Raw genomic sequence first — 12,160 nt, forward strand, 5'->3', positions numbered from 1 at the left:
GAAACAGGTATAGAGAGACGGGGAGGGGTCCTTGGAGAAGTCAACAATGATGGAAAGGAGAAATGAGAGGAAAATTAAAGATCTTACAGAAATAGAAATAAAATGGCCAACCTGCATTCTCCTCTAAGCCCCTCAAGTAAGCATCGTCCATGAAGGAAACAGCACGGGAGACAGCAGGGCACAAGTGCCTGTTCTCAGACTCAGAATCCGGATCCCGAATGAGGTGAAGGGTTTGCTTCTTAGTTGCTCATCACGTGCTGTTTCATGTTTCTTTTGCACTTGGTGTTCTTTCATGTATGGTCATTTTGGAGTGTCATTTTCTTTTGTTCTAGTCATTTTCAAGTGAATCTTGTTTGTGGTCTCCATGTATCATGTATGTAGCAGGTAGACCCTGAGTGACTGTCCACGAGGACCAGGTGGTCTAGATTTCCTTCTCTTGGCCTTCAGGTTGCTCCTGAGGCGTCCTTTCAAAAGATAGCTTGGAAACTCTAGTCTCAGTTCATAGTTTGATTCATCAGTTCGCCCTGTGACAGGTTGGTTTCCATTGAGTGTTTTAGTTAATTTTTATTTTTATTTTCAGCAAGCTATATATATGTATGTTCATTTTCGCCATCATTTGAAGCATTTATTAACTTAACCAGCCAATATGCCTTCAGTTTTAAATGAACAAGCTTTTTTCTTAAGGAGCCCAGACTAATGTGAAATATAAAGCCATTTCTTTCATGAATTCAGTTCACTGAGCTAGTTACTAGTTATAGTAACAGGTTGCTCTTCAATGGCATCCCTGTGCCAGGCACTCTTTTGAGTTTTTACCTGTTTACTCACTCAGCCATCTTAACAACCTGTTCATTATTCCCATTTATACACAAGGGACCTGAGGCTCACAAGGATTAAGTGCCTTGTTCAAAGTAATGGCTAGTCTGTGACTTGAACCCAGCAGTCTGCCTGAGCATCTACCTTCTTAATCATTACTCTGCTGCCTCAGTTAGCTTTGGATCCCATTTATTCCCTCATCTTTAAGACTAGCTATTTTATTTAAAAAACATTTGTATTTTGCTTAATTTCTCAACATTCCGCTGCTGACATTCTGGCTCATCGTCCTCTGCCTAGTCCAGTGTAGGGCTTTCATCTTTCCTTCTCCTCCAGCCTCTCTTCCATTTGGTAGATGGATGTGATTATGTGATAGTGTGATCAGATTACATCACTGTCTTCCTCCCTGACTTCAGTCCATGTGGAAATACTACAAACCCTTCACCACCTCTCCAGGACACTTCTCCCTATCCTTCCTTCAGCTCTGCTGCCTTGCCAACCACACTCCCCTCCGTGTTTCTGTTTCCTCTGTCACCTCCCCTGCCACCCAGGGGTATTTACTTAGCCAAACCCTTTTTTGTTTGATTGCCTTCAAATTCCTATCTTTAACACAGCTTCCTCTGACCATCACAGCTAAAGTACTAAAATTCTTCTTTCACCCCCTTTGCTTTCATTTTATCTACTGGCATACCAGTTTCTACTGGATATTTTATACCAGTAGGTATCTTCCTCTACTGTCTTTTTGGTTAGATTGTAAGCTCCTGAGGGGCAAGAGCTGGTGGGTCTTGTTTACTCAGTGCCGAACCCTAGAGGTGCACAGTAAATCTCAGTGGAATGAATGGAGTAAAGGAATGTTTTTACTAATTAATGGGTCAGTGCTTGCTGGGAAGCGAAGTTAAGTTCGTGAAGTTGTCATACTTTCTCTGAAATCGGACTCTTCCATGTAGATGCTCAGTTTCAGGGCACTGGGTTTCGCTTGTCTCGTTGTTCCTCCTTAGGCCAGTGAGTAAATAGTATCCATGATTCTCCAATTGTACTTGCTTGTTTCAAAACATTTTGATACTGTTTCGGTTCTCAAATTATATTTCTTGGAAATAAAATTGAGGTTATCATCCTTGAATTGTAGTATTTAGTATCCTAGGCTGAAGAAAGTTGTACGCTTGATCTTGTCTAATCTTCCAGAATGATTAGTGCTGCTTGGGCAACTTATCTTAAATCTAGCCAGAGCAGTGTTTCTTGACTCTTATTAACCTCTCCCCACCCCCAGTAGTAAATTAAATTTTAATTTAAATGAATTAATTCCCTAATTCCCCAACCAGAAAAATAAAATGCTAAGAAATAAAAGAGAATCTTAATACTCAGAAATAAATAGTTAAGCCTTGGAGGGTCACAAACCATTGCAACATCTAAAAAAATTTTTTTTTTACTGTCCCCTTCCCCCAATTTTTAATATCTTTGGGAGCAGTCTCTTCCTCCACCCCACCATTGACAAGGCATGATGTTAAAGTAAGTACAAGATGCTTAAGTAAATCAATTTCGGATGTTATATTTTTTCCTAAAATATCTCAAAAACATTTTGGTCACTCTTAATAAAATATGGTTTATCATTAAATATACATGATGATTATTTAAATGTGTTAGTAGAATAAATGACATGCCTCTCACTACCCAGTTTAGAATTTCAGATTTTTTCATAATTTGGTTATCTAATGATTACCTTTAGCATAGACCCTTCAAACAACATGGGGAAAAAATAGATCATAATTTAAAACTTTAACATAGATTTTAAGTATTTTGCTATTGTTTCTGATTTTGATGTAGAAGAAATCTTACACCTATTCCTGTTTTCTTAGGTATGCCTCCTGGTTTCTGTTAGCTTCAGAAGTTTGTGAATCACATATCTGCCTTTTGTTTCAGTTACAAGCCAGTGGACCATAAGCTTATTTGGCTGCCTTTACGGGAGGCATTTGAAGAACTCTTTGTTCAGACATTTTCGAAGAAGCAGAACTTTACGTTCTTGGGACACATTCAGACGTGTTACAGGCAGAAACGGTGGCAAGATCTCCTGAAGCTAATGCAGCATGTGCACAAGTCGGCTGTCAACAAGGCTGGGGCAGAGAGTGAGCCTGGTAGGTGGCAGCCCAGGCTGCCGGTAGGAGGTCATGGCTGGAGTCTAGCGAGCAGAATTAGGAGGAGTTTGGGGCAGAATGATGCAAAACTAGGGATTGCTGAGACTTAGGGCTGATATGACTAATTCTAAAGTATTGTTGCTCCTGGGATTCAGCAAGATTTCTATAAAAGTCAGTGGTTGGTGGTGTTGATGTACAAGTACCACTTAGTGGTCAGTAAGTCACATATGCTTAGAAGAGGTTATTTCCAGAAAACTGGATTCCACGTAAATGGGGCTTTTGGTGGCTTAGTCTTTACTTTCTCATCTATAAAGTGGGAATAGTGAGAATAAATGAGTTCTCTAATGCATATGCATATAAATGAAGTGGCTAGTACAGTGGCTGCATATGGTTGGAATTGTGTAAGCATTTGGACTTAATTTTTTACATGTCTAAGATGTGGTTTTTGTGTGTGTTTTGTTAATTATCTGGTGTTTTAAGTTTTATATATATTATGACGCAAAATATATTTTTTATTCTTGTCTTTATTCTTCTCTAGGGTCACTACTAAAAGAGAAGTGGGAAGCATTTGGTCTTAGACTCAACCATGCCCAACAACAGATGAAAATGACTGAGAATGCCCTATTGTTTGCATTTGTAGAGGTATTTTGCTTTGATTGTTTAGGTTAAGGGAATGTTGATTTGATGCAAAATGCAGGTTAAAGAGGCTACTGTTCTGTCTTCTCTTCATGTTGACATTTTAGGGCTTGTTGTTTAGAACAGTAAACACTTAATGAAAGAATTCTCTGAGAGGGGGTTAAATGTCTTTTTGTAGATGTGATAAAGTCTTTTTTATATAATTTAAGATTTTAATTAATTTTGGCTGTGCTGGACCTTCACTGCTGCCCGGGCTTTTCTCGAGTCGCAGTGATGGGGGCTCCTCTCTAGATGCAGTGCTCGGGCTCCACATTGTGGTGCCTCTCTTGCTGTGGGGCACAAGCTATAGCTGCAAGGCCTTGGTTGCTGTGGCTCCCAGGCTCTAGAGCGCAGGCTCAGTACTTACGGTGCAAGGGCTTAGTTGCTCTGTGGCATGTGGGATCTTCCCGGGTCAGGGATCAAACCCGTGTCTCCTGCATTGGCAGGCAGACTCTTCTCCACAGAGCCCCCAGGGAAGCCCAAAATTGTAGTGTTCATGAGCACTGTTGTTATTATTTTGTAAGATGCAGTTGAGGATAATTCGTGAATTTTTATTGTTTTGTAGCTGTGTTTGTATTTGTGGGTGGGAGGTGGATTTGGATCCATTCAAGTGGGGCTACATTTTTTATTTCAGTGCATGAGTAGTTGTACTATTTTCTGTCCTGTGACCTTGCAGGATCAGTGTAATTGAATATTTGTGACTTAAAGTTTTTTTTATATTTTTATTAAAGAAAATCGCGATAGTCTTCAGACCTCTCACCCTAAGGGTGATGCAAGAATCTTACTTGAGATGATGTCTTAATGAGAGAGAGGTCCCTCAACCATATATCTGTTGTGGAGAATTTAGACATCAGCACTTCATCTTATTATAATTGTTTCTAAAATAACCAATGAAATTATCAAGTGCTGTCAAAATAGGGTTTATACCTATTTCATGACTTGGCATCACACTGAAGTTCCGTACATTTGGTCTGTTTTTTTTTTTTTTTTAACTTACAGAAGATTCTTTATTAGGATCACTGTGAAAGCAAAAGTATAAAGCACTTAAATAACACTAAAACAGTTCAGTTTCTGATATGTCAGTTGAATGGATTATAAGGTTTATTTTTCAGTGCTTTTGAAAATAGAACTTCAAGAGATAAAATCAGGAGAGGTTCATTTTGACATTCTTCAGAAACTGTGAAGGTTCTATTATAAGTACTGCACACTCTTGGTCATTTATCTTTTCTTGGTGTACTTACTTATAGCCTCACCCTGTGTTTATTTGGGTTGCTTTTGTAGCCATTTGGATGCTTTTAAACATCTGAATACATTGTAGGTTTTTATTTACCTCACCACCCATATAATGCAGTGGTCTAGTTTATTGCATCTTACTCTTAGGCTCAAAGATATTTCTTTGACCTTTTTGGACATTTGAAAAAAGTTAGCTTGACCTTTGCTCTGGCAGCCAGTTGGCACCATTGGCATCAAGGCATAAGCTCATCAGGCAGGAGCAGTTTGCCCCTGCCTCTGCTCTAACCCTGCTCTCATAACTGCTGTTGGTGAGTATGTCTGCATCTGAAATGGATCCCTGACATTTAATTTCATCTTCTAGGGTACATTAGCTCAGGCCGTGAAGAGAGGAGAGTGGATTTTGTTGGATGAGATTAACCTGGCTGCTCCAGAAACTTTAGAATGTCTGAGTGGTTTACTTGAAGGCTCCTCTGGCTCCCTGGTGTTGCTGGATCGAGGAGACACAGGTAGCTCTTGATCCTCCTGGTGCTGGACTTGACGCGAGGCCTTTTGACCTCTTTAAAGTAGTGTTCTTTCAGTTAGGCAGATTGCATGGGCCTCTCAGTGTGATTTATTTATTCTGTAGATAGTAATTTTATGCAGAGTCTTACTGTTAAGTGTTACAGGAATGAAAAAAATAAAATAATTTGTCAAAGCATTTGGATAGTGGGTAATAAAGCATGCTCACTCAATGACAAAATACACACTGGTGAGTAGGTGATGAAACATAAATAGCATGGACAGCCACACCATAAGAGATGGTGGAATGGCAGCTTAAAATTAGGTTGTATACATAGATGTGGAAACTGATTTCAGCGGGGTTTCATCAAAGGCAGAGATGGTTGAGCAGCCAGTAGTACCACCCTTGCTGAGCCTTGAGACAGAGTGATTCACCCGGGGGCTCAGTGGAGTTAGTCTCCCCCCATCACTTACTGTTACAAGTTATTGAGAAGTTATAGTTTTCTTTTAACAGAACCACTGGTTCGTCACCCCGACTTCCGTTTATTTGCATGTATGAATCCAGCAACTGATGTAGGCAAAAGAAATCTCCCACCAGGAATAAGAAACAGGTAAGGGGACATGGCCTGGTACCTGTAGACAGTTTTAAAATTAAGTTCTCTTGATTTATTGATTGGTAGTAGTAACATAATCAACCCTCATAACAATGCTTGAAATTTCTTGACTGCTGATAGAAGAATCTTATTTGTCATGTTTTTCTTTGTATAGGTGGTAGGAATACAGAAAACTCCAGAACACTAGGGAATTTTTTCTTTGGGTTGTTAATTTGACATTTAATGTTAATCCATTTGATGACTCATGGATATTGTTGAAAACAAAAATCTTTCCTTCTTCAACTAGCCCTTTGGCTATTAGAAAACCTTCATATAAGGAAATAACAGTATCTCATATAACGTGCATCTTAGGATGAGTCCTTTTGGATCAGGCTAATGATTTGTAAAAGGACATTAAGTTTCAGTTTTCATCATTAAACATTGAGTAACAGGGGAAAGATTTGTGTGTAGCACTGGGAAAAGATACATGAGCTTGTTGTTGGTAACCTTCTGTTGAATCTGAGTTTTAAAATAGTGTTAAAACTTTATTAAATCTCTTCCCACGTTATAAAATAATAAAATAGTAATAATATAATAAAAACCTGGGCAAATTTTATCAACCATGAGTTGTATTTTCCTTTGCTACAACTGTTAATTTTTGACGTTGAGGGGACTTTGTTGTTGTTGTATGTACTTTTTGTTACATGTAGTTGTGATCAAGAACACATTCTGAGATTAAGGATGTGTGTTCAGTCACTCAGTCGTGTCCAACTCTTTTGCAACCCCATGGACTGTAGCCCGCCAGGTTCCTCTGCCCATGGAATTTCCCAGGCAAGAATACTAGAGTGGGGTTGCCATTTCCTACTCCAGGGGATCTTCCCAACACAGGGATCAAACTTGCGTCTCCTGCATTGGCAGGCAGATTCTTTATCACTGTGCCACCTGGGAAGCCCGAGAATGAGGAAGAATAAGCCTTATTTTTGTAACTGTTTTTGCAAGGGCTGTCTGATTTTTGTCTCACAGTAGTAGTAGTTATAGTGTAGATTTTGGGTAACAGTTACGTTATTTTCTGTTTTGTTATGATCAATCTGTATCCCAAGTTGAAAGGCTTTCATAATTCATATTACAAGTGGGTAAAATGAGTTGACATAACTTTTGTCTTGTGTTTTTGTTTGTTAAGATAGATGTATTAACTTCCTCAATATGGCAATAATGGAATAATTGTCTTACAGGTTCACAGAACTTTATGTAGAAGAATTAGAAAGTAAAGAAGACTTACAGATTCTTATTGTGGATTATCTGAAAGGCTTGAGTGTGAATAAGAACACAGTACAAGGAATCATAACGTGCGTTCTCTCTGGTTTCTCTTTATAAACTTTTCCTCTAAACAGAAAAATATGTGTCTCATACATATAAATTTTCTTCTTTTGCTTCTAACAAGAGAAGACTGATGGAAGGATTATTTAGACTTTATTTTTAAAGCTGGAAACTATGGACTTCCTTGGATTTTCCTAAGGGAGCTATTGAGTTGGCCAAAAAGTTCATTTGGGTTTTTCTGTAAGATGGTAGAGAAAAACTCAAATTTTTTGGCCAACGTACTACATACAGAGCTTATAAATCACTGCCTATGGAAATATGTAACAGATAATACTCTCCTAATTACTTCTGTATTCACAGCTGAGAGTTTGAGTCCTTGGAGGATTCAAATTCTTTGAGGAGATATAAATAGTATTTTGATTTGCCTTGGTGAAATCCTTTGTGCAGTTTGCATGTTAGCCATAGAAGGGGGGAAAGCTTGATATAATTGATTGGGTCTGATTTGGAATTAATAGGGCTTAGCTGAATGATCTATAGAGTGGTGGTATGGCTTGGTACTTTTAATTTGAGTCTCTTTCCTCTTTTTTGCATGCCATTTGGAGAGGGTATAATCTTTGTATCAGACACCCTGGATTCTAGTGCTGGCTGTGTCAAACTAATTCTGTCATCTGGGGCATGTTACTTAATTTTCTCTGTGACCTCTAAAATGAAACATACATTACGTGAAGGTTTTGAAGTTAGATCATGTTAGTGTTTTACTTTGCTTTTTGTGCTTTATTCCTTTTTTTTTTTTTTTTTTTTAGTACGAATAGTTATTGAGTGGCTTAGGTGCTAGGAGTACAGCTGTAAATAAAACAGAATCTTTGTTCTTTTCATGGAGCTTTAATTCTGCAGGTGAAGATAACCAATAAATAAAGAGAGATGTACTGTTATTTTTGGTTGTGATAAGTGAAGAAAAATAACACATAAAATGTCAGTTAGAAAATAAGATGTGGAACCATGTTTTAAATAGGTTAGTCAAGGAGACATTTGTCAGAGGGCTTTGGAATGGTTTGTCACACCACATTTTAAAATCTGAGCACTTTTCATTAGCCAAGAATAGTACAAATATTCAGAAAGCTGGGGATAAAGCAGTGTGGCTCTTATAAGTGCTGGTAGTACAAGAGGTGCATGTTCTGTATATAAAAACTCACTCTGGAATGTAGATTCTTTCTACAAAAGAAAGGATAGCTAGATTGAAAGGAGGCAAGCCAGATCCCATTTGGGCAAGAACCTGAGTTTTATCTCTGACACACACTTGGTTACAGTTGATTTTGTGGTATCTGCTTATGAATTATCAGGAATTTTTGAGTTTTGCATTTGATGTTTCCATCTGAAATTTCTTCCATCTTGTCATCTTCTGAACTTCTAAAGTATGTGGTAATGAAGATAGACATGGTCACCGATTATCAGTCTTTTTATGACTTTGTCATTGTTGGTTATAGCCATATCTATAGACTTTAAAATACACCATGACTTTTGTTCTCCGTGTGCTTGGCCATCACCACTGGAGTTTATACAGAGATTTCACTTGACTCTCATATTAAAGCCAACTCTGGAACCCTGTGTTAGGATTCAAAAGATTCTTGATAAGTACCTCTTAAATCTCCCTGTCTTTTCCTTAAGAGTCAGAGATTTCTCATCTCTCCTCTTTCCATCCTGAAAGAAACTGATCCATCTTCATTTTATTATTTTTGATGGCAAGTTTTATGTAAGCTTGGCCACTTAATCTATAAAAATGACTCTTGACCCTTCTGTAGAAAAAACAGGAACAACAGCAAAATAATAACACTTATTGGTTACTGAAATAAATCTGAACTGCTTCCTCTTTTTAGCTTCTACACTGCTGTGAGGAAAGAGTCTGGAACAAAATTGGTGGACGGGACTGGCCACAGACCTCACTACAGCCTTCGGACTCTGTGTAGGGCCCTGCGATTTGCAGCTTCCAATCCATGTGGCAACATACAGCGGTCACTCTATGAGGTCTGTGTACAGTCTGTGTGGCGGGGAGCTTGGGGGGTGGGCATGCCCTGGGGAGGGAGGCATGGGGATGCAGGTGCCTGCTCTGTGTGCTTCAGTCAGACTAGCCCAGAATGTTTCATCCCAGAACTCTCACCTAACCATCCTCCTTTTTCTACCGTTGTAACACGTTTAAAAGTTGTTCTGTGCACCAACACCGCTCGAGAGGTTGAATTGTGTTCTTGGAATAAGTTGGCCTCTTATTACAGAAGGATAACTACTGTCGTGTATATTTGTGTTTTTTTCTAGGGCTTTTGTTTGGGTTTCTTAACACAACTTGACAGGGCCTCACACCCAGTGGTTCAGAAGCTCATTTGTCAACACATTGTCTCTGGCAACATAAAAAGTCTGCTGAAGCAGGTAGGTTCTTTTTTAATCTTTTTCTAAACTTTTGTGTATTTGGCTTCGCCGGTGTCTTTGTTGCTGTGTGCAGGCTTTCTCTAGTTGCGGTGAGCAGGGGCTACTCTTGGTTGCAGTGAACAGACTCATTGCAGAGGCTTCTCTTGTTTCGGAGCACAGGCTCTGGGCGCGTGGGCTCTAGAGCACAGACCCAGTAGTTGCAGTGTGTGGACTTAGTTGCTCCACAGCAGGTGGGATCCTCCAAGACCAGGGATTGAACCTGTGTCTCCTGCCTTGGCAGGTGGTCCTATACCCTGTACCACTAGGAAAGTCCTCTTTTTTGATTTTTGATGTAACATAAATGAAAGGCAGAAATATCAGATTGTTAGCTGTTTGGGTTTGTTGTTGTTTTTTTTTTTTTGCAAAACTTGTTTCTATTTATAAAAGCAATCAGTTTATCCCACAAAATCTAAACATTAGATAGTATCTTAGTATTTAAGATAGTATCTTAGGTGGTGAAAAGTCATGGTAATCCTACTCTTTGGAAATTTAAGCCCTATAGATTGTCCTTTCCTTCTAAATCATATATGTGTGTGTGTGTGTGTGTGTGTGTGTGTATATATATATATATATATATATATATTAAAATAACTTTTATATATCAAATTCTGATATTTGTGTGTGTATGTGTAGCTTTAGCAAGGTAAATTCTAATACGGGCATACTTCACTGTATTGCATTTTGCTTTAATGTACGTCCCAGATACTGCAGTTTTTACAGATTGAAGGTTTGTGGCAACCCTATGTTGTCAGTTGATGGTGAGCATTTTTTCTCAATAGAGCATTCTTAAATTTAGGTATGTACATTTTTTTAGACACATTATTGCATGCTTACTAGATTGTAGTACAGCGTAAACATAACTTTCATATGCACTGAGAAACCAAAATTTTGTGTGACTGTCTTTATTGCAATATTGACTTTATTGCCATGGTCTGGAATTCAACTTGGAAAATCTTTAGGGTATGCCTGATATAGGGTATGCCTGTATATACCCATTCATAACATTATAAGTGTTATAACGGAGACCATCTCATAAGAATGTTCTGTAGCTTCCTTCTTAGTCTAAGTATATCCTAGATGTATTTTTATGTCTGTACCAGAAATCACTGTGAGTGACATGCTTTCTGATTGTCACTTAGCATTTCATCAGAAGCTTATACCATAATTTATTTGCACACCTCTCTTTTGATCAGTGGTTGGACTTTTTTTCCCTCCTTTCCTTTTTGTTTTTCTATTACACACGATTACCATTTCAGTTTGACAAAGGTAATTACAGAATGCATGGGACTGAAGGAGGCTGATAGAAACTGGCTCACGAAATGTCTTGTTCACATGTCGGTTGCTCTCACTTTAGGAAGAAAGGGCCATTGGGACTTGGGAGTACTTGGACTCAATGTTTTTTCCTTTTGAAAAATTATACAAGTAACACATGAATATATACTTTGGGTAAACTGTGAAAACATTGAGAAAAGACTTAAGCTTGCTTTGGTTATTGCAATACAATTCCCCTGCACTTATTTTTTGTATGTGTTCCTCATGGTTACACATGATGGAGGCTTAAGTTCTTTTTTCTTGCTGCCCTTCTGCCTGACTGAGGAGTCCTTAAAAGCAGTGCCTACAATTATGGCTTCAAGTCAGGAGGCTAAAAGAGCACTTTTCTGTAGCTGTATTTGTGACCACCACTTTGCCATTCTTATAGATCAGAAAGGGTCGTTTTGTATAAATCAGCTTAACTTCCACCACATCTTCAAAAGATTGTGCCTTTACTACAATATTATTCTTAACAAATTAGTTTCTCTGGGGGGTTGCTTTTATATTTAATGTCTTCCAGGGGATCCAAAATTTAGTGGTGTAACCCCCCCACCCCCCCACTGCAGTACAACACTGGCCTTGTTTGAGGAATGTGGTTTATATGAAACACATATTTTTGACCAAAATACTTGATTAGAGTGAGAATTTTGGTAGATGAGAGAAGAGAACTGAGTCATAAACTATCTGAGAAATTATTTTAAGTTCCCCCCAAATCTACCTACCCCTACCTGAATTTTAAGACCAGTACATGTCACCATTTTGTTCTCATCCCTCAAAGTAATTTTATTTTCATGTTCATCTGTGGATTTTAATGTTGAAAGCATCCAGAAAAAGGCAGCATCCTTGGTGACAGTTCAACTTCCCACTCTTACACCCCTCTCTGAGAAAATACCATAGCTGTCGTGGGACTGTGGTTTATTTCTCTGACCCTTGTGTCTTTCAGCCTATTCCAGAACCGAAAGGAGGTAGGCTTATCCAGGTGGAAGGCTACTGGATTTCGGTGGGAGACAAGGAGCCTACAATAGACGAGACATACATCCTCACGTCTTCCGTCAAGCTGAACCTGAGAGACATAGTCCGAGTGGTCTCTGCAGGGTGTGTGGATCTTTCCTCTCACTGCTCTGATGTCTTACCAGG

The 12,160-nt window shown here is 38.7% G+C and overlaps 1 protein-coding gene across 2 annotated transcripts in view; it reads left to right on the forward strand.

Moving 5' to 3' along the window:
* The window catches only part of MDN1 (midasin AAA ATPase 1), a 140,144-nt gene that overhangs the window by 40,395 nt on the left and 87,589 nt on the right, over positions 1 to 12,160 (forward strand). For both annotated transcript variants that reach the window (XM_005210876.5, NM_001206168.3), the window contains exons 16-23: positions 2,728 to 2,939; positions 3,478 to 3,581; positions 5,209 to 5,353; positions 5,860 to 5,956; positions 7,171 to 7,284; positions 9,130 to 9,277; positions 9,563 to 9,673; positions 11,967 to 12,118. In XM_005210876.5, coding sequence (XP_005210933.2) covers positions 2,728 to 2,939; positions 3,478 to 3,581; positions 5,209 to 5,353; positions 5,860 to 5,956; positions 7,171 to 7,284; positions 9,130 to 9,277; positions 9,563 to 9,673; positions 11,967 to 12,118 — 1,083 coding nt within the window. The remainder of the gene's footprint in view (positions 1 to 2,727; positions 2,940 to 3,477; positions 3,582 to 5,208; positions 5,354 to 5,859; positions 5,957 to 7,170; positions 7,285 to 9,129; positions 9,278 to 9,562; positions 9,674 to 11,966; positions 12,119 to 12,160) is intronic.

Source organism: Bos taurus, chromosome 9 (assembly GCF_002263795.3).
Source record: "Bos taurus isolate L1 Dominette 01449 registration number 42190680 breed Hereford chromosome 9, ARS-UCD2.0, whole genome shotgun sequence".
Classification (NCBI taxonomy): domain Eukaryota; kingdom Metazoa; phylum Chordata; class Mammalia; order Artiodactyla; family Bovidae; genus Bos; species Bos taurus.